Below are 22620 nucleotides of genomic sequence, written 5' to 3' on the forward strand. Positions count from 1 at the left end.
TCTTCCCTTGGGTGTTTGATTTTCCCTATGTTCTCTCCAAAGTCCAAAATCCTGCATGTCTTCTCTAAAATGCCCAAAATTGTGTGAGCACGCATGGCTGTGTGTTTCTGTCACCCTGTTGACTGGTTGAGAAAGGCGTGCATAGGAAATGGACAGATGGATGAATTGTTAATGATTTTAAGAGTTTTTAACAAAGTTTTTACACTTTTGTTTTCAACACACAAGTATCAAATTAATTCCATAAAGAGCTAAATACTAATGTGACTGCTGTGGATTCAATGGAGACACCGTTGTTTAAAAGATCTGTGTACTTATGACAATTGACAAATTATAATACAATTCTCTCTTTGTCGTCTTAAATATAAGCTTAGTAAAATAGACAGACATAATAATTCAACCTTTATAGATACACAGACAAGACTTCGGGGAAAAGTGACGTTTTGAAGACGATTTCATCCTAAAATGGCAGATACTTTGAACAGTGTGGGAAATTGTCATTTCCTCTCATCATATCGCAAGTCTGCTCAATTACAAATAAATAAAAAGTCTACCACGTTTATGGCAGTTTCGTTTATTGGAGAGATACAGGGTTTTAACCAAAAATCCAGAACAATCACAGAAAAATACAGAAAATGACTTCCATGTCGTAGAGTGAAAGAAGTATTCCAAACCCTACCAACAAGCAAAGATCCTGGTTCCCACAGATCATTTTGAATTAGTCAATCAATCTGTAACACTTGGTCCCGTCGCAGAATGTTCATGACCCCCCACAGAAAAAAAAAAAAAAAACTGGAAAGGGACATAAGAGCAGCAGCAAGAAGACTGGTAACAAAGTCACATTGCAGTTATTCAGAAATGGACGCAATATGAAAAGACCAGTCTCTGTTGGTCCAGATTTCTTTGTGAGACCTTGTGTCATGAGGTGAGGATTATCATGAGCTCGATTCACAGCTCCACATAGAGCTTGACCCGATGGCAGCTGAGGCCGCAGCCACCAACAGCCTTTCTGGTAACACACTACGCCATAAAGGATTAAAACCTTACAGTCTCCTTCTACAAAGGCACATGTGAAGACTTGTTTTAAGGTTCCCATGAAATATAAATTGGTGGAGTTCAAAGTCAGCCAGTGAGAGACGGCGTCCTTTCACTTTCAAGATGTCGCTCTCTGACTGAACTCACCTGCATTAAATGAGTGTTTCATTAGCAGGGCCGGGTCTCTGAGGCCTGGGGGGCATGTTGAGGAGGTCATTGTGCCACATGGATCTGCCGTGCTGAAGCACGTGTCTGAGCATAATGCAACAAACATCATACCCACTGCAAAGACAGGGAGATGGTATGCTTTTGGCTGTTTTTCTGATAGAGGTTGCAGCCCAAAAGCTGTCAGGATAAGCAGTTTCTTTGGAGAACATTCATTTAAATCCCCTGAATATGTGTGCCAATCTGGTGACCAGCTCCAAATAACAGCTTGTTGCTGTGGTTGCCAACAAAGGTTTCTCCACCAAGTTGTAAGTCATGCTTTGCTTTGAAAGCAAATACTTATTTCAATCAAGGAAAAGCAAATCATCTCTAATTTTCACACACTCTGGATTTTTGATTCATAAGCTGTCTCTCCATTCAAACCACCAAAACAATTAAGGACTGCTCATTTCTTTTTAAGTGATCAGGCAAACCAAACCCAAAGGGAATCAATTACTTCCTTCATTGTACTCCAAGGAAACTTCTATGATTATCATATCTTACATTTCAGTATTAAATCTATGTGGTGCATTTAAAATCTTGTCTATTGTTATTACTTATCTATTTGATCATGTGACCAAATTCAGTAGCTGCAGTGCATTTTAATAGGTCACATACAATGTTTTGTTGTATGTGAAGGATTGTATGTTTTTTGGGTATAATAATACAAATTATACCCAAAATCAGATTACTTGTCAAAACTAGAGACTGAAAGTGAAACCTGATTCCATATTTTACACTAGGCCAGTGCAGCTGGAAGCTCTGTTGCCTTGCAGCAAGAAGGGCCTGGGGTCTTTCTGCATTGAGATTGCAGTTCTCCTTCTACGTGTGTGATTTCTCTCTGGGTACTCAGGCTTCCTCCCACAGTCCAAAAAAAAAAAAACATGACTGTTAGGTTAATTGGTCTCTCCAAGTTGCCCTTAGGAATGAGTGAGTGTACATGATTGTTTGTCTTGGGTGGGTTTGCATCTTGCCCTGTGATCAGCCCTGCCAGGATAAATGGGTATAGACCATGAATGTTTAACACAAGAGTGAGTCTAGTAAACACTGGTTTCTGATTGGCTGGCAGTATCCTATCAATTTTGATAAGGTTGGTGCTCACTGAAAGCAAACTCACTTTTACATAAACGTTTACATTGCTCATGTGAATAAAAACAGTTATAAGTGATTATTGTTTTAAACTACTAAACCCTATGCCTCGGACTGGCCCTGGCTTTGTAAGTGTGAGAAAAATAACAATCTCAAACTTTAAATCAAAGATATAAACCATCAGAAACAATCCTAACTGAAGACATACAACTTTCTTTTATTGATCAGAAATATTTGTTTGTCTGAACCTTTTATCTATCATTCAGTTAACTACAGTTGTATCAATTAAAAAACAAATGAATTTGTATTGTGACAAAGACTGACTATTGACTAGAACAGTCCAACAGTGGATGTTACATATACACATTGTGTATACATTTTTATGAAGCATGGCAGCAGGAGTCAAATAGTGAGGTGGACGGATTCCTACTAGTAGTTACTGTCCGAGTGACTGTCCTGGTCCCGTGTCTGTAATTGTGCAAGTCATGACTCCCTTAGAATCCTTGTATATGGCAATAGGCCTCCAGGCTGGAGAAGAGAACATACAGGAACCAAAGTCCAAAGAAGAGCAGTGAAGTGAGGACTTTGGGAATCCGTGGGCCCCCGAGTTCACCTCCTATGGATGGCCTTCTGCGCAGCATCAGTACTCCCATACTAAAGAATGCAAAAATGGTGAAGAGTGTGACCGAGAAGGCCAAGGAACCAGGATCAACACGGAAGACCTTCCCTTTCACCTCCCAGTACACTGCAGCCACGGACCAGGCCAAGCCTATGCCCAAAAATACATTCACTGCGTTACTTCCCGTCACATTTCCCACACACGCATCTGCATACTGATCCTGAGTGGCAGCCACTTTACTGGCAAAGGTGTCTAAAAAAGGAAAAAGAGAGAGAGGCATTCATTAAATCAGTTAATTCTTGTTGTGTGTGTGGAACATGAGAACAGACATAAACAGATAGTCCAGAATTTTAGAATGAGAGTCTTTTAAGATAATACAAATAGTTAATATACAAATATATGTGTACACATACCTGGCAACAACAGCTAATTGTGGTTCTGATTCTGATTCCTGCAATACTAATTGTGTCTAATTTTCGCATACATCCAGACTAAAGCTAACATCTAGTCACAGATGGGTCACATTTAAAGCAGATTTCTACTGTTCTGAAACAACACCAACTAAAATTATAATTGATTTTCATGTTAGGGCTATTTTATGAACCTTTATCAGGTGGTTATTTATAAAGAATGGATTCAATGGATCATCATTGATCTTCCTGTGTAGTACCCAGATGATGGAAACAAAGCATTTATCTCTTGATATCCAGTTAGCATTTCTTTGGAGCTGGGATACACTTAAACAGTCTCTAAATTTTCCAATGATTTAAAGGCAAAAACTGGTGTCAATCTGAAGTGTTGCTTTATTTTTTTAAGTCTAATTTTGCTTCTCTGATGTCTGTTAGAAGTCTAAGCCTGTTTGCGCTGAGAATGATGAGCATAAAAAAAAAAAAGAGAGAACGATGAGCATAAATGAGCTGGACCTCTCAATGACTAACACAACGCCTATCCTTGATGAGCTACAAGACACAGTGGCTTTTTTTTTTTTACAAATACAAATTTAAGTACGATCTGCATCTACTTCAAAAATATTCTGTCATATCTCTGTTACCAGCAGCCCAGTCACAGTGGTTGTAGCTCTGGTTAGAAATTACAATTCAGGCTGAACAACTTTCATTTCTATTTTATGAAAAATGAAAAATCGTCACGAAAACATCTTGTTGTAAGTGCACAACCTGTCCTCTAGCTTGAATGTTTAATGAGACTTTAAATAATAAAAAAGCTCCATGTTCCCATCTGCTAGCTAGTGCAGTGTAAATATGTTGTCATATGTTCCGCTATCCGTAAAATGTGTAGCTCTCAAACAAAATATGTGGTGGAGTTTCTTGCATATTAATATTATGACCACAATATCACAACTTAAATAGGGATGAAATCAGTTGTCATTCAGACTGAAGCAAATGAAGCTGACTGCTAGACTGTCTTGGTTGACTGGCTGGTGGCCAGGCTAAACCTGCCTGGTGGTGCACAACCTCTTATCCCTGTTTGCTAATTATTAGGAAAGTAAATAACCACTATCCACTGACAGTGGTTTAAAGGCTCATAAAACAGCATTCAAATTAACCTCTAAAACAATTTGGGACTAAAGATTTTTCACAGCTGTAAATGTTTCCTCTGTACTAGGCATTAGTTTTAGCCTGCTGGCAAAACTAGTCTGGATTTAGACTAAATGAACATACCAAGAGAGTTATCAACTGCAGGCAAGATAATAACAGCTTATGACCTTTTAAAATAACCTCTCTTCAGCAATTCTGAACTGTAAGGCTAAGTAAGGGTTGCCAGAATAAGAATGTATGTACCAGGAAGTGAAGTCCCCAGGGCCACAAAGACCACCGCAGTCACAGAGTCTTTGAGGCCAACAGTGCAGCCAAAATGGGAAGCAAGGTCTCCAATGATAGCAGTTAAGATACCGATGACAGAGATGGACACGATGAAGCATGCCCAGCCATTCCAGTACTCAGTGGGCGGGACAAAAGCAAATAAAAGTTTCCAGAAAATGCAAACCATGTGCATAAAATAGTCGCAGCAGTTGGGCATCCTTTGCTCCTGTCCCTCCTCCTCATCGTCACCTGTTTAAAGGACACACAACGGCAAATCAATCTCTGGAGCTGGGAGCTAGAAAACAAGAAAATGGACCCTTAAAACAGCAAAAATACATTATCAGTTGAGAAGTAGCGATTTATTTGAATTGTTTACCTGTCACATTTAGCTAAATGACCAAAGAACAAAAGATAAATTGGACCTTTAAGGGCAGAGAATGTTGTTCTCTTTGTTAATTTCCAAGTTTCTACAACTACTAAATGTGATGTAAAAAAAATGGAATCAAGGGTCAATCAGTTCAAATCTTTCCTCATACATTTATCCTGTAAAATTCCTCCTTTAAAAATAACCCTCTTTTAGAAGCGATAAAGGAAAGAGCACAACCTTAAACAAATAGTTTTGTTGATGCCTCGTTTGGTTCAGTTTTCCACATCTTGACTCAACAATATTCTCTCACTCTTCCAAAAGTGAGAGAATATTTTTTCCATACTGAGGACAGCCCTTGTCCACAGCCTTCTTAGGGTGACATCATGGACTGTCAACTTGAATTTTGCTCTCATGATGGCATTCTCTTATTTTTTAATTTTTTTAATATGTATGCTTGGATTCATAGGAATGTCAAAAATGAAAATCCCTTTTCATTTTAAGCTTTTTTGCAAATAGCTGGTATCTGGAACTGTTCTTAATGTTGTCCACCTTGACAAAAATCCCAGTTCCATGTGAGGAAAAGTAACCACAGAGCAAAATGCTGCTGCCACTGTGGGTACCGAGCACTTCCAGTGATGTGTGAGGTCCTTTTTGTCCAAACATACCAATCAGAAATACGATCCAACCAGAAAATATTCTTCAGCTTGTTTTGTCCACTGTTTGTAATGTCCTATTATGTCTCTAATTAGTGCAGACTGCCCTTACTTTGTTCTTGTATCTTGTTACTGAACAACCTTCATGAGGGGATATTCCCTATTTTCTGCCAGGATACTGATTTTAACATTTAGACAGGAAAAAAACAACTGTTTCACTGAAAATAGAATTCAAATCACTTCTGCTAATTTCTACTCTTATTGTATTTAGCACAACAACTGTAACATGATCATTTTACAAAAACATTGTTTTGAGTATAAAGGTTACAACCCCCCCTCCCAAAACAAGAACATTTAACATTCAAGCATACACTGACCTGCACTGACTGTGACTGCTTCGATGAACTGCTCCTTCCATGAGTGAGTGCCGATCACTCCTGCTAGATTCGTGTCTCTGAGGAGTTGGTCTACAGTGTGCTATTGCAATAAATGAAACACGTTAGGGAGAAATACTCAGAACTCACATACAGGTCACTGCAACACTTGAGCTTCCATTGCATCCTTTTGGGGTCTGACCAGGTTAAGCCAGTGATTAAATGGTAAAGAATATAAATGAAATACCAAACATGATAAAATCTGCTCTATTTCATGCACTATTGTACATGCAGCACACACTAAGACACACAGAGAGGAACTGTGCTGTATATACAGTCACAATGCAAGAGAACAACTGAAGCATAATACAGGTGCCTTCCAAAAGTATTATCTGAAACTTGTAACATTTTGTCAAGCACTAACATGCAGTTCAATGCATTTCATATGGATTTTGTGTGACAAACTTAACACAAAACAGTATTATGTTGTGAAGCAAAAGAAAATTGTTTCATGGATTTTTAACTTTAACAAATGAAAATCTGAAAAGTGTGGCATGCATTTATATTAGGCCTCTATGATACAGCACTATGTAGACGCAAGTATTTTTCAGGTATGTCTCCACCAGCTCTAAACTTCTAGGGACTGGCTTTTTTTTTAGCTCAGTCTGACTGAATGAAGAGCACCTATAAACATGGCTGGTAGAGAATGCCAGCAGATTCCCAGTGGGATTTAGGTCTGGACTTTGACTGAGCCACTTTAAATAAAATGTAAACTGTGATCTAAACCATTCTGTTTGTGGGTTTAGGACTGCTGTCCTGCTGGAAGGTCTAGAGTCTTAAGCAAAATGTTGCTTCCCTGTCCATGTGGAAGAAGAACATAGATAAGATTTCTTCATTGTCATCGCATGCACAGACCATACATTACGAGATTCTGGTTCCGAGCCACAAATATAAAGAGACAACTAACCTGAAAGGTACCCAGAGTGTATACATAAACACTCAAAAACCATGCGAGTGCAGGGGAACACTGCAGTAGCAGTAATGATTGCTTCATAGGCTAGAGAATAAATTACTCTAACTTGTAATCATATAAAAGGAATACTTATGCAAGGCACTCTAGATGCACGCTTGGATTTATTGATATGATCAATAAATCCATATGATCAAACTCATTGATATGAGTTACAAAAGAGTCCAATTAGATGTCACACAAAGTATGTTGGTAGAAACTGTACCTGGTCTATGACTCCATTGGGAGTCTGATGCATTTAGAGGGGATCGTATGGTTAATGAAACAATACACGCTGCACTCTGAAACATTTGGCTGTAATAGGTCTTCTTTTAGTGAGCATGTTGCACTAAATCGAAGTACTGATTAACTATTGACCCAAAACATAAATAAGATAACCGACTCTCACATTACTATTCATAACTTAGTAGAAAACCAAATAGGCAGTTTACCTCTAAAGCAGAATAACTTTTTTCATGAGGCACACACCTTAAAATCGCAGGCCTCTTTTATGATGATTTCTAGTCTGCTATGCTCTCCTAGAATAGGTTTGCCCATCTCAGAGATCCTCCTGGCCTCCTCCTCCTCAGGGGTCGGATTACCTGTTACAGGGCGCAAACGGCAATTAATCGTGGCTTTATCATTTCTGAAAACAAACACACTCCTCATACTGAAGCCTAAGAAACACAAACAAACCAACCTCACATATTTACACACACAAATGAGATGTTCAAGGGTGCCTTTGTAGCATTAAAGTAGACAGTACAATAGGACTGGTAAAAAGAAAATATCATAAAATCAGGTGCTTTTGTGATGGTGAAGTCCAAGCTGCTCACAGTCACAGACAAAGAAAAGCATCTCAAACCTTTAACCCAGTAAAATTATCGAGGCACGTTCTCCGCTTTAATTTGAGTAACTCAGTTAGTCCGAACCTTCACACTATTAAAGCGTATAGCAGAGCTGACAGCTGCCAGTCTAACACTGACCTGTGGCAGACAGAGCAGATGACTTCCTCCAAAGAGAAAAGGAAATTAATGCTGGTTCTGAGTGGGACTTCTGACCCAGAAACACGTTGTTATTCACTCATATTGTTTTGGCTAACGGATGAAAAATGGTTCCCAATCGTATTCATCCTTATTTTCTTTACCCAATAGTCATTGTAAGTAGAAAGTCAGTTAATGAAGATTCATTTCAAAAGAAACAAAATTTTGTTGATTTTTATGTTTTATTTTTAGTGATCTTAGATGTCTCTCTGCATTTCCTTAAAGATAATTTGATTTATTAAGTATGTCTTCTAGAAATGTGGACATTTCCTAATTGTAGGATTAATCACATGGTTGAGATCTGCGTCTCTAACCAGACATCTGTGCATTTTGGCCAGATATAGATGGCTGACCATGTCCACGGACCCATGTTTTTTGAAAACCAGCTTCAGCATATTAGTTAAAAAACCTCATACCCTGTGTTTAGCCCAGTCTAGGGAGACTGATGATTTAGGCATGATCTTAAAACAAAAGCAGCTTTATAACCTTTCATTTGATGTATGGGGAAATTAGAAGATCCCACTAATGGAGCTGGTTATTATTGACCTTATTTAAAAATTCCTTCTTTTCATTTGACTGGTGGCTTTCAGGTAAATACTGACATTTCTATACTGATGCACAGGCATCAGCACTCCTATTTCTAATAACATCTGTTGGATCAGGAACTTTTACTACAGAGCCATACAGCGGTTGTTCTAAAACACTGCAGCACTGAATGGAAGCAGCTCAAAGTCGGTTTTCTATATATAATCAATCCACACATGATGCTTAACTTGCACCGAAGCATATGAAACAAACACTTTAGGTTTCACCCTTACTAAAACCTTTTGGTTTGCCATATGGGCTGTTGGAAAATGTTTTGTTAAAACGCAATAAATGTGTGATTACAATGGTTTTAATTTTGATGTTGAGTTGAGGCTCAAAGTGAAAAGAAGCAAACTAATTTGTTTCTATTTTGTGACCAAAGAAAACTGTACAATACCATAACCTTAGAAACCCAGCGATGTACCAAACCGATGTTCAGCTCTAACAAGCAGGAAGATGTGGCTTATAGGCTGCAACAATCTGATTTTCCTTTGTTTTATTTTGAAGCAGAATCCCGTTTTCTGAAATAACAATGTTGTTGTTGGTTTAAGGACAATAATCAAACTGCACTATTTACCATGGTGACATTTGCATTTTTACAATATTGTAGTAGTCCTTTAAAGCTGCAAAGGCTGCCTTTAACACCCACATCTAACAACCCAGAAAATATCTTACCCTGGTTCAATAGTAGAGCTATGAAAAAAAAGAGATGATGATGATTCAATACAGAATAGACATGGTTGTGCACAAAATCAATTCAGTAAAAAAGTGCTGTAAATACCACCAAATCACCTATTTGGTCCCCCACAAACAAACATCCAGTTCCCCCAGAATAATTTAGAAACACTGAGATTATACAAGCAACCACTAAGGAGAACTACATTCATAAAAGCTGCTGCAGTGAAACGGAGACGGCAGTAAAAAGGTACGTGTGATATTAAGTTACTGACAGACGTGTGTGGGCAGCTCTAACGGGAAAATGATCTTTTCTAGTTCCCTGATATTAAACTGCTTTATGGTCACAGTCAGAAATTACACAGATATAAAAGTGAAGCTGCTTATAGACTTACCAGAAATTCCTCTCTTCAGCCACTTGGGGTCCTCGAGGACAACGAAGAAGTTTTCCTGCTTTTCGTACTCCTCCACATTTAAAATATGGATCTGTAACGTCTGACTAAAAATGTTCAAGAACACAGATATAACTTTATTTAAACGACAAAAGTTACATGTTTGTGAACACTACAAGCAGCCAAAGTGTCAGAAACACACAAACTCAGCGAATATAAATGGATAAAATAGCTAATTTGGTTTATTTTCTATGTTCCAAATATGATCTCATGCTGTCATACCTTCAGTTTAATAAATCTACCTGTTGATGCATCATGTTACAAAGCTGGCCTTTGCTATGTTTGCAGTTTATGCACATACGAACACAGCTTATACAAGCTAAAGATTTAATGTGAAAAGGATCTCTTAGTTTACACGGGGTGACTAAAGTTTGCCCCAACTAATCAGAGACAGGATTATCCGTAGGTGTCAAGTCGTCGGGTAATTCTGCCTCATAGGACCTCCTAATGTGCAGGTTGATAGCCCACAGCCTTCTTTCAGAGAGGTTCCAGTGTCCCCTTCCTGAGCTCAAATGTGTTCAAACTTTAAACAGACACACAGAGCACCCAGACATGTTCAGTCTATATGTTATTTAGCTCAAACGACATCAAACTACAGGGGAACAGACAGGCTCTATTCTATATGACTAATAAGAAAAAAACAGGCCAACTTCACACCTCTAAAGCCGTGGCCTGAGGGGACACCTTTAACAAATAAACCATTTCATTCAGTTTGGTTGGTTCATTCACAACAAGGTTTGTCTTTAAGTTCAGGCATATGCTAAAAGAACTGGAAGGTCAGGAAACAGTGAAAATAATAATAATAATAATAAAAAAACATCAGACAGAACAGTCATGGTCAAAGGTACTTTGAGTCGCACCGATGTGTTTACCTGTTTCAGTGCGTATGGTGAGAGTTCAGACTGCGGTTGGATTATTGTGCAGTTAGAGGATGTTAAATAGTTTATTCTTAATAGCTTTACCAGCTCTAAAAGTTTATTCTTTATCAAGAAATGAATTCCCATGTATTTTTGCTTTGGCACAAAATAATCACCTATCTTTGCTGATTTAGCACATCCATACTATAAGTACAGCTGGAGCTGAGAAAGAATAATGTTATTCATCTAATTAGCAGACAGGTTGCCAAAAAGTGTGACACGTGTGGGTAAGACATTACTTCTCAAGTCAAGACTGCAAAGTCACATCACAAGTCGTGGGTAGTAAAGTCAAAGTCAAGTCACAAGTCTATTCTAATATAACAACGCCAAATCTCAAGTCCCTTTCTGACAAAAAGGGCAATTCTGTGCTGACCCAGCTGTATCCTGATATAATCCTAATGCTGAACACAGAACACAGACAAAAGAAAATTCATGGAAGAATCATTTCATCCAGCTAGGAGCCAACTGATGAGAATCAGTGAATTTTCAAGCAGGGTGTAGCACCATTTCACAATTTTAAAGTGGCTGAAAGATCATAGCAGCACTGAGAAGCTGTGGTCAGATCTTAAAAGGTGGGTCTGCAAGCAGAACTTTGCTCAACTCTAAGCACTAATTTGACAAGAACGGGTCACCAGTAGGATTTAGCCAAGACGTTCATGTCAGAGAGTGAATTATAGAAGTTAGGAGGGTAAAGGGTCATGTTAACTCTCCATTGATTTATGTCTTTGCTGGTAAATCCTAAGTCTACCATGTAAAGCTTAATTTGTGTCTCTACTCAAACATTTGAACATGACAATAGTCTTCATGTACATTATCTTCAGAGACGTGTTAGCTGCAAGCTTTGCCTCACCTGGTCTGTTCATTGGTGAATTCTACCTCGCCTTTGGTCTTCTCGTAGTCCACCCCAGCCTTGGCACTACCATCTTCAGTATGGTATGGCACAGCTACAGTGCCCCTGGAGCCCGAGTTCCTCAACACAGTCACTGTCAGCGTGCCAGTGCTCTCACTCACTCGCAGCACCTGCTGCCCAAAGGTAAAGATTCCAGCATGATCATCGTCCAGTATGGTGACTGTGGCCAGCAGAGGTTCCACTAGTCTACCCTTGGGAGGAGTCCCTGTCCCTTCGTTTCCTCCCTCCTCTAACCTCAGATTTTGAAGACGCACAAAGAAATGTTCGTCCTCTTCAAAGATGTCATCATCCAAAATTCCCACCTGCAAGAAAAACAAAAGGAGCAGATGAAAGGGTCACTCTCTTCCCAGATGTGCAGCGACAGTTTGAACACCAACTCATCTGTCTGGCAGACCGGGTTTGAGGTTCTGCTTGTAATTTATCGGGAACGGCTACCTAATTAAGAACCTGCTGCTGTTACAAATAAGAGATGTTTGAACTTTCAAACACAGATATAGGTGCACCTTGTTTAACCAGAATTTAATTGAAAAATGTACTTATTTTAGTAACTCAATTCAAAACGCATTATTTTCACAGAGTGATATGTCCAGTGTTTAGTTATTGAATATCTTAGTTTACAGCTAACACAACCCAAAATTCTATTTTCAAAAACTGGAAAAATAAATTTTTTTATGTTGGACCTAACATTCCTATCCTAGGTCCAACACACAAATGCTGACTTGACAGAGGTTCAGCAGTGACTCTCCATAGGAACAGTAAGCCCCAGAAGTCTTTTTTAAGACGCTTGCTGTTCAAAGTGCTGTCTCCAAGCAAATTAATGAAAAGCTGAGGTGAAGACAAATTATGGTAGAGAAAGATGCCCAAAACCTATGGCCTAGAGAGGATTGTGAAGCAAAAGCCATTCAAGAGTATGACGAAGTGGACGTCTGAAGTCAGTGAACCATCAATCATGTCAGAAGCATTTTACCTGTGCTAAAGAGAAAAAAAAACACAGTAGTCCCAGGGCCTTTTTTCAGATGAAAGGAAAGTTCAAGGTGCCAGAGTCTGGAGAAGAGTCTGAAGAGTGGAGAGGCATGGACCCCACATTGCTTGGAGTTTAGTGGGGAGTTTCAGTGAAGAGTTAGGGTGCCATTTCATGTTCTGATTCTGGTCCTCTGGATTTCCTGAAGTCCACAGTCAACACAGCAATCTCCCAGGAGGTTGTACAGCACTTCCTGCTTCCTACTGCTGATAAGCTGTATGGATATGCTGATTTCATTTTCCTGCTGGACTTGGTAATGGCCCACACTGCCAAAGGTACCAAAGCTGGTTCCATGACCATGGTGGTACTGAGTTTGATTGGCCAGCATACAGGCCTGACCTGGAACCAACAGAGAATCTATGGAGTGTTGGCAAGAGGAAGACAAGTGACACCGGTCAGGTGGCTGACGCTTTTGCTTATGTCTAAAACCGTCATGCCAGGCTGCATTGATCCAGCAATACATGCAAAAAAAAAACACAAAGTAGAGTGCATTCTGGACCGTACATAAAAACGCTTTTCATTAGTACCACATTTCTGTAATAATGTTTTTGATTAGTTCTTTGTAATATCCTGATAATAAAACTGAAAATAAAAATTCTGGGTTGTTATGAGCTGTGAACTTTAATAAAAGAAATTACATAATATATATCACTCCGTGTGCAGTAAATCTTTATGAGGATTTTTGAACTCAATAAAATTTTAATTAGATTCTCTTAAATTGACAAGTAACCACAGCACTTAGATTTAATAATGTCAGAATTTTACTTCTACACCACCCTTTTACTGAGCACAACAGAATATCCTTTTTTTAGGCACGCAAAAATTATCTCAAATGAGCAACACATTACATATTTTGTAGCATTATTAACAAAAATAGGATCCTTTTAAAGCTTACAATGCAATTTAATTTTTTTTATTTAGATTGACAGCAAGCTAATCAACTAATCTACCTTCATACTGGACCTTCATTCTCACTATATGCAGAATAATGCACAGGGGAACTGGATTCTAGTCATGAAGAGCAAAGCTGCACCATGGGTCCTGGATCAAACACTCAGATATATGCTTCTTAGAATGATGGGCTGAATTAATGATGCCATAATGCAGTGGTAAGCAGAGCAGAATGAGCACGTAACAATCTTTATCAAAGCTCTTGGGTCACGTTTGGCTAATGTAATCGCCACTCGCCCCAACACTGATACAGATTTTTGGGATTAGCTATAGCTAAAGGGATTATAACTCCTTTATCAGCAGGGAACCCAGCTAACTTTAGGTTGCTTCTGAAACCAAACCCTATTAATACAATCATTTTTCATGAAAATGTTTCTGTAACAAGGAATACTCAGATCACTTTTCAGTTTCATTCAAGCATTGAAGTCGATGGGAGTAGAAAATTGCAAAAGGCTCAGAGAAAAAAAAAAAACCTGGAGTTAAGATCTGACTAAAATACACGGTCACATCCAGAGAAACAAAGACATCATTATCCCCAGAGCAAACATTTCATAGTAACTATCAAGCATGATGGTGAAAGATGATGATTTGGGCTATAGCAACAGCATCTGGGCACCTCGCCATCAACAGAGCATAAAGTACTCTGTGGACCAAAGTATTTGAAGTTTGGTATCCATGTGAAAGGGAAGAAACGTCGGCCATATTCTCTTGCATAGAGCTGTAAATCGTACACAGGATGAATGAAAAGTCGTCTTTCACTCTGAGTCTAAGAAAAACGTTTTAGTGGACAAGCTGGAAATACAAAAAGAACTTTATATAATATAACATATTTTTTTACCTTGATCTCTTTTCTGGTTTCCCCTGGTTTAAATACCAGGGTTCCCTTGTTGAATTCATAGTCTGATCCAGCATTGGCAGACCCATTTTCTGTACAGTAGTCCACATAGAAAGTGTTCTGTCCCGTGCCTCCATCGAGGACCACCCACAGGGTCACAGAGCCACAGTTCTCTGTGCATTGGTATTGGACACTTTCAAAACAGATATGTGAGCATGTTGCTTTGTCGGCATCCTGCCCCTGCGAGCGTCGTTTGTGATCCGCCGCGTGCTTCTTTAAGACGTTTCCAGCACCAATCATCATCCGTGTTGCTTGGACACGATAAAAGGCACGGCTCTTCTTCTGGTGAACCAGGGCAGAGTAGTTGGCCATCTCAATCAGCTGATCCAGGTCTTTATCTGGATGCTTCTCCTTCAGATCTTTCAGGATACGCACCACCTGTCCATGGAAAGAAACTGGTTGTAAGTGAAAAGTTGCAGCAGTGGAGGTCTAGGAGCTTCCTGATGTCACATAAAAAGGCTAAAAGAACTGCAATTGTAGTAATAACATTTTATTAGATGACGTCACAACCCAAAGGGGTCTGTTCATTGGGTGTTAAGAGCAAAATGAGAAGATTTACAGTGCAGTGAAAAAGCATGTTGATTTTTTTTCTTTCTTTTGCTTCTCTGTCACATTTTTATGTTTCAGAGCAGCAAACTAAGTTTTATATCAGACAAACAATACCTGATTAAATACAAAATGATGATTTCATTTATCAAGGGGAAAAAAATCTAGCCGATCCAGTCTTGCCCCATGTGAAAAAGTAACTGCCTCCACTCCATTCCTTTGTATTATTAATCTTGTGCATAGCCCAGGTGTGCTCGAACTCAAGGTCTGGAACTGATGGCAGGACAATTATCCTTAAGGATTTTCTGCTACAGCACAGATTTCAGTTTTTTTTTTTTTAAGTATGACAACTAAAGAGAACAATTTATTTTGAAAACTGCATTTTTTTCATACTCATATTATAATTGTCTGATATTGGAATTTGTTTGATGATTTATAATGTTTCAATTTGACACAACAAAAACAAAAGAAAAGAGATCTATAAAGGGGCAACGGCCACTTCACAGAACTGTATTAGAGGACCAGAAGTATTGTTTGTTCAAAAACTATAATAAAGGTCAGACTGGCATCCATCCAAGCTGCAATCTTGCATTTTTCCGTGATCTACATGTCTTACCTCATCTTCGTTCCTCTGTAACTCACCGCTCGTCTGCACGGACACCGTCGCGGTAGACGAGTTTCCGGGGCCCAAACTGCAATCTGACAACTTTCCATCCATGATAACATCAATTCCTTTGGGGGAAAGGTCCCCTTCCATTTCCACTACAATTCCATGCCTCCTGTCGGCACGGTATCTCTTATGCATGTATTTGTAAAAGAGCAGTCGACGGTCAGCGATCCAAGCCAAGAGCACACAGACCGGGAAATACAGGAGTGTTACTATAGCTTCCCACACCTGGTGACACAGACAACATGACCATTAGATTGATTAGACATAATATTTTATTTGAAAGCTGGACACACACAGGGTGAACTATTTAAAATGAAAAATCAAACTCAACACCTGATTTAATTACACATATTTTGTTTGTTTAAATGCACCAAATTTTGTAAACAACTTAGTGGCCATTACTCACATCACAAAAGCTTGCATTTTCTACTGGGGTGAACTCCTGCTGTCAACACCTTTCCACATTTTCTTATTTTCTAATGACATACCCAAGACTCAGCTGTACAAATATCATAATGCTCAGCTCTTTCAGGACATTACAGCAATCGATTTTGCTAACCAGAGCATTTTCTTTATTATTATTCAGATTTCATCAACAGGTTTTTTTTAGAGTTTTATTGTCTTCCACTATGTCTGCTAACTTGTTCTCTCCGAGTGTTTCCGCTTCTTTAAAGGTTCCTTCAGCAGATCAGATTACGGTTTACTATATAATTCACACTGTGTTTTCACAGAAAACTTTAATAACTGATGGTTGTGAATCTAATAGTTGTTGGCTTCCAGAAAGGTCACTTTATTAAAGTGGATAGTTTTGCGCTTTCACACATTTTCACACCATCAGAATTTGAAAATCTTCTACCGTTATTTGTTTTCATTATTCATTTAGAGACATGAATTTCATATGAATGAAATAATTTATTATCCTGCTTTAGATCAACTTTATTTTTACCATTTACATAAGATGTCCATAGATTTAATTTGAGAACCAACTAAACATGTTGTAAGTGTGCTGAGCCTGCCATGCTGAACTAAGAGCAGGAAAACTGTTTCTGGCTTTGCCATGTGATGTGGCATTAAGAAAAATGTTTGTTATGAGGGTCTAAGCGTTAGCAAATGAAAGGGATGTTGTGCAACATCAAGTCCGCTCATGACTTCGAACAGGTGTCTTTCTTTTGATACCATTCTGTTCTGAATAGTGCATGAGCATTGGGTGCAAGGGTGTGGAACAAACAGTGTTCTGCTGCTTCAGAACAGGGTACTGTAGTTTCGGCATAATGTCCTTGTTTTGGTGTTTTTGTGCCAAAGAATCAACTGACCATTGGTGAATACAATTTCACTTGTTCTATGAGTTCTCCCAAGTAGTCGGATAATTACAAGCCGAATAATCAGAAAGTAATTTATGCTGTCAAGTCTTACATTCATTTTCAAGCACTCAGGATCATGAGGTGAGTGACATGTTTCCATAATGTAGTTTGAGATTAACTGATATTATTTGGTCATTATTACGATATTTGCGTCATTGTGCTGTCAATCCTATAGACGCGGCACAAAGGTGGTGTATACAAGGTTTATGAAAGCTGCACATGTAACACTATTTTGAGACATAACAGTGTTGAACCTGTCCAGCAATGTGGGAGCGTTATTTTCCCTTCAATAAAGTGAATTAGAGTGACAGCGATATAGAGACCTACCTCAACCACCCCTGGGGAGATGACAGCCAGTATGAGGTAGAGCCAAATGTAGGCAAAGATACTCCAGAAAGCTGTGATGAAAAACACTCGCAGGTGTTTGATCTTGCGTGATTGTCCATCAGGAATGACTGACACACACAGACCAATTATTACAAGCATATTAAAGGCAGCACTGCCCACTATGGTCCCTGGGCCGAGCTCCCCAGCATTGAAGTTGTGTCCACAAACCTGTACAAGGGAAGCAGGAGCAACATTTACCCAAACATTGAGCCATGTCAGTAATATAAATATGTGGTTTGGTGGTTTTGATGTTTTAAAACTAATTTCATGTTCTATCTCGTTTACCCATAAGTATTGCTTTTATTTTTTCCACTTTGTCCATCTGCTAGTTTAAATAACTGAGACCATTTCTTTCTCTTTCACAGTGAACAGCATCACATTTTGCTAGTGTTTATAGCAGATGAAAAGAAGCACCTCAATAACAGAGAGCAGGATCTCTGGGGCAGAGGAGCCCAGGGCCATCAGTGTCAGGTTGGACACAGTCTCATTCCAGATCCGTACGGTTTTCACTGTGGTTTCCCCATTAGGTTGGGTAATGGTCACCTCCTTCTCCTGATTTGGTCATTTCAGAGTATTTCATTTACATAAAAAACAGATAAATTTGGTTATTATGTTATATACACAATCATGAAACACAAATAATCAAACCTTATAATTACAAACTAAAATAAAGTTTTTTAAGTTCAGGTAATTCCTGAATCCACCAGATACTGTGAGGATGCTCCTCCCGGGCAGCTGTAGGAGGAATCTCTGGTTACTGCAGTGATTAGTTAGCCAGACACTCTGAGCTTTCACCTTAGCTCCTGTTGCTCAACACAGCTCAAAGTGGATATAAAGTGTTTAGCAGGTTTGACGTGAATACCATGTGCAAGAATATTAAATGTAATCATTTTCGTCGGACGTCTTTGACATTTTAAATCTGGAATTCTTATGATCAAATGGAGCACTTTCACTTTTCTGGTAAATAAAAAAATAAACATTTCTATAAGACTGGCTTTTCATGTAAACATAATGTGGTGGAGTGTGAATTCTTAATTATTTTATGCTTTTCATGATTTTATGCTGACATTTTTGCAGGAGGAAAGATGTTGGATGCAGGCTGCCAAAAGCTCCCAGGGATCTTCTCCATGTCCTGCCGATATACTCCACTGTCTACGTAGATTCCCCTTTTTATAACTATTCAGGTATCAATGACAAGGTAGTGATTCCTTGTACCTGCAGACTGATTATCTCTTTTTTCATTTTTCTAATAAGTAGTTTTTACTAAAAACACTTCCTGTGCCGTATCCAAATTTTCCTGATTATAGCATTAAGAAAATTGAAAAGAGTGTTTTTATCATTGTTTAGTAGTTATTCTAAATTAATCATATTTGTAAAGCAACAATTTTTTGAAGATGCTGGTTGGTAAAAAAAAAAGGTATTTGAAATTATAATTTCAACTTTTCCTACTTGTGGATCCAGTGCAATTTAAGGCATAAGGGGAGGAATTATTCAGCCATATAACTCTAAAGCTGCTCATCATCCACTATTATTTTGAAGTTTTAAAAATAATTTATTAACTAATAGTCCTTTAAACACTTATGAGAGAAAGGCTGGATACAGCATATACAGAAGGATCCATGGGTGGTGACACAGCAAAGCTACTCAGGACTAACAGCTGATCTCTGGTGTAAACAATAGGAGCATGGTCGCTCTCACAGTCTCCAAACACAAATGCCATAAAAACGAAAATACAACCAAAGCTGTCCACAAACTGGTCAGCTCCATGTGTACAAGCAAGGCGGAAAAACAGAAATTAGAAACATAAAATATAGATTTAAATACAAAAAGCAGCTTTCAAATGATGGTTTCATTTAATAAGACAAAAGAAGCTACCCAAAAGCAACTTGGTCACATTTAAAATGGTATTCACTCCTCTTGGTAAATAAAAAATCTACTTGGACTAACCACATTCCTTGTAAAGTTCAGTTTCACTTCCTGAATTTAATAACTGATTGTCCTGGGTGGCAACAACTGCCCTCATCTGTTTGTGATAACTGACAACTAGTATTTTACAACAGTATGGAGGAACCTTGGCCCACTATTCTTTGCAAAATAATTTTTATTTTGCCATTGGACGGTTTTCAACCAGCAACCAGACAATTTTCTTTACTATATATCTGTTTCTGATTGGTAAAATCTTCTGCTTTTAAATTCTGACGAGACAGAATTTGTCATCTTTGGACCAGAGTCCTTAAATAATAAATTTCTTAATCAATCACTTAATCTGGGTGGCATTAAATTAGCCTCTGGTAATAAAGTAAAAAACGTTCATGTTATATTTTACCAGGACATGTCTTTTAAATAAATTTCTGATTTCCTTTTTATACCTCTAGAATATCGCCAAAATTAGAAATCTTTTGTTCAGAAGTGACACTGAAAAACTAGTCCATGTATTTGTTTCTTCCAGGCTGGACTATTGTAATTCTTTACTATCAGGAAGTCCACAAAATGCAGTTCAAAGTCTTCAGCTGATCCAAAATGCTGCAACAAGAGTTCTGATGAAAATTACAAACAGAGATATTTTTTCTCCAATTTTAGCTCCCCTTCATTGGCTTCCTGTTAAATCAAGAATAGAATTTAAAATTCTCCTTCTAATGTATAAAGCCCTTAATAATCAAACTCCATCATATATCAGAGCTCTGATTACCCCGTATGTTCCTAACAGAGCACTTCGCTCTCAGACTGCAGGTCTGCTGGTGGTTCCTAGAGTCTCTAAAAGTAGAATGGGAGGCAGATCCTTTAGCTATCAGGCTCCTCTCCTGTGGAACCAACTCCCAGTTTTGGTCCGTGAGGCAGACACCCTGTCTACTTTTAAGACTAATCTTAAAACTTTCCTTTGTGACAAAGCTTCTAGTCAGAGTGGCTCATGTTACCCTGAGCTACCTCTGTAGTTATGCTGCTATAGGCTTAGGCTGCTGGAGGACATCCAGATCTATCTCTCTCAACCTGCTGAGTTGTCCTACTGTTTTCCAATTTTGCTTTATTTGTTGTTATTTAAACTTTCTTTTATCTTTTTGTTCTCTGTCATTTTTCTCATCATAGTAGGTACACCTGGTCTGGCGTTCTGCTATTACCATACTGCATAGAAAGGATTCCTGGGTCAATGTGTGCTTCTGTGCTTTCTTGTCTCTCTTGTTGTGTCTCTGCTCTGTCTTCTGTAACCCCCAGTCGGTCGAGGCAGATGACCGTTCACACTGAGCCTGGTTCTGCTGGAGGTTTTCCTTCCCGTTAATGGGGAGTTTTTCTTTCCACTGTCGCTTCATGCTTGCTCAGTATGAGGGATTGCTGCAAAGCCATGTACAGTGCAGACGACTCTACCTGTGGCTCTACGGTTCTTCAGGAGTGAATGCTGCTTGTCGGGACTTTGATGCAATCTGCTGGGTTCCCTTAAATAGGACATTTTTTTTTTACCAATCTGTATAATCTGATTGAATTTGACTTTGGAAAGTGCCTTGAGATGACATGTTTTGCCAGCAGAGCTCTTCTGACAGGCTGGTTTGTAGAAACCCCTGTTGCTGCAGCGTTCAGTCGGCCAGTCTGTGATTTTCCTAATGATCAAACGGAGCTCTTTCATTTTCCTTGTACACAGAAAACATATTTCCCTAAGACTGACATTTCATGTAAACCTAATTTGGTTGACTGTTAACTATTTTACTATTTAAAACCCATGAACCATGCCTGAAGGTAAAAAAAAGAAAAGATAAAGGACACTTTAGCTTTCTATATGCAGATGGGCATGCTGTATTTAATAACTTAAATCAGATCCACAGAATTAGCGAGGCTTTCTCTCATTTTACAAACACTGAAAGCTAATAAGTCTTGTCTTGTACAGCTGCTGATCGAATCACTGTATGTGCTGTCTGCTTTCCTTCAGTCTGGCAGAAATCCAGCCTGGGTGTGGCTCAATAAATGGAACACATTTCATAAAATGTGGTTGATCACAGTTAATTAATTATTTAATGAGGGGAACATTTTTTCATATAGGTCCAGTTTGGTTTAGATACCCCAATTTCCCTTAATAAATAAAATCATTATTTGAGCTGCCTCTTGATGATCTGAAACATGTAAAAGTAAAAAAAAAAAAAAAAAAAAAAAAAAAAAATGTAAGGAGTGAAATACTTTTAAATTGCATTCTTTATGATGAATCTGAAGAGACATGACCAATGTTAAGACTTTAACAGGTTCTAAATGTGAAAAACAATAATACCTGAGATGTAATGACTTCTATGGATGCCATGAAGCGGTCTGCAATGATGGACACTCCAAGGAATATGTACATGAGTGAGGCGAAGTAGACAATCGCCCTCCCTGCTTGTTCGCCGACAGGAGGGTTGAGAGGCTCCCACACTGGCAGTAGAATTCCAGGTTTGCACACCACAACACCTGTACATGTCCTCTTTCCAGAACCTGTGCCGTTAACAAATGACTGAGGTTGTTCAGAGGCAGATGCTCGCTCCACGACATGAGGACTGATGGAAATGCAAGGGTGGCACAGGAGCAGGAGGAAGAAGATGAGGAAGAAGAGAGGGCTGCGATGAACCAAAAGGAGTCCCATGGTAGCCCTGAGTCAAATGGCACCTGGCGGGTTGAAGTTCACTGGGGGAACTGCTGGATTGGTCCTTGAGAAAAAGAGGCAGACAGTTCTGTAAGTATATTATAATACAGCTCAATAGATTAACAGCATAACTGAAGCATGAATAAACTTTAAGACGTCAATAACGCAACAGTTTTTCAGTAATTGTGAGATTTCAGATTCTTAGTTTCCCATTAGAACTTTGACCAAATGTTCACAACAGTATAAAAATGTGCAAAAAGTGTCATCAAGGTTGTATCAATCTGGTTGAACTTTATCAGATCCAAGTAAAAAGTAAATAGTTTTCCCTCTTCCCTATTCAGTTTGAAAGTACTTAACATAAGCAAAGATTCGGCAATTAACATGTCATGGATCACTGCTGTGGATCAGAAATTTTCTCTTTGAAATAATTCATCCTAATATAT

The 22620-nt window shown here is 38.7% G+C and overlaps 1 protein-coding gene across 4 annotated transcripts in view; it reads right to left on the reverse strand.

The window, feature by feature from the left end:
• Nucleotides 1–555: 555 nt before the first annotated feature.
• The window catches only part of slc8a2a (solute carrier family 8 member 2a), a 50250-nt gene continuing 28185 nt past the window's right edge, over nt 556–22620 (reverse strand). For 3 of the 4 annotated variants that reach the window (XM_036143466.1, XM_036143467.1, XM_036143468.1), the window contains 12 exons: nt 21830–22241; nt 17995–18132; nt 17521–17748; nt 15779–16057; nt 14560–14994; nt 11690–12051; nt 9866–9969; nt 9471–9488; nt 7657–7769; nt 6162–6261; nt 4744–5013; nt 556–3196 (listed from right to left, as the gene is read on the reverse strand). In XM_036143466.1, the coding sequence (XP_035999359.1) occupies nt 2820–3196; nt 4744–5013; nt 6162–6261; nt 7657–7769; nt 9471–9488; nt 9866–9969; nt 11690–12051; nt 14560–14994; nt 15779–16057; nt 17521–17748; nt 17995–18132; nt 21830–22177 (2772 nt within the window). In that variant the 5' untranslated portion in view covers nt 22178–22241 and the 3' untranslated portion in view covers nt 556–2819. The remainder of the gene's footprint in view (nt 3197–4743; nt 5014–6161; nt 6262–7656; nt 7770–9470; nt 9489–9865; nt 9970–11689; nt 12052–14559; nt 14995–15778; nt 16058–17520; nt 17749–17994; nt 18133–21829; nt 22242–22620) is intronic. The other variant, XM_036143469.1, reaches the window with a different exon arrangement.

Source organism: Fundulus heteroclitus, chromosome 11, assembly GCF_011125445.2.
Source record: "Fundulus heteroclitus isolate FHET01 chromosome 11, MU-UCD_Fhet_4.1, whole genome shotgun sequence".
Taxonomy (NCBI): Eukaryota; Metazoa; Chordata; class Actinopteri; order Cyprinodontiformes; family Fundulidae; genus Fundulus; species Fundulus heteroclitus.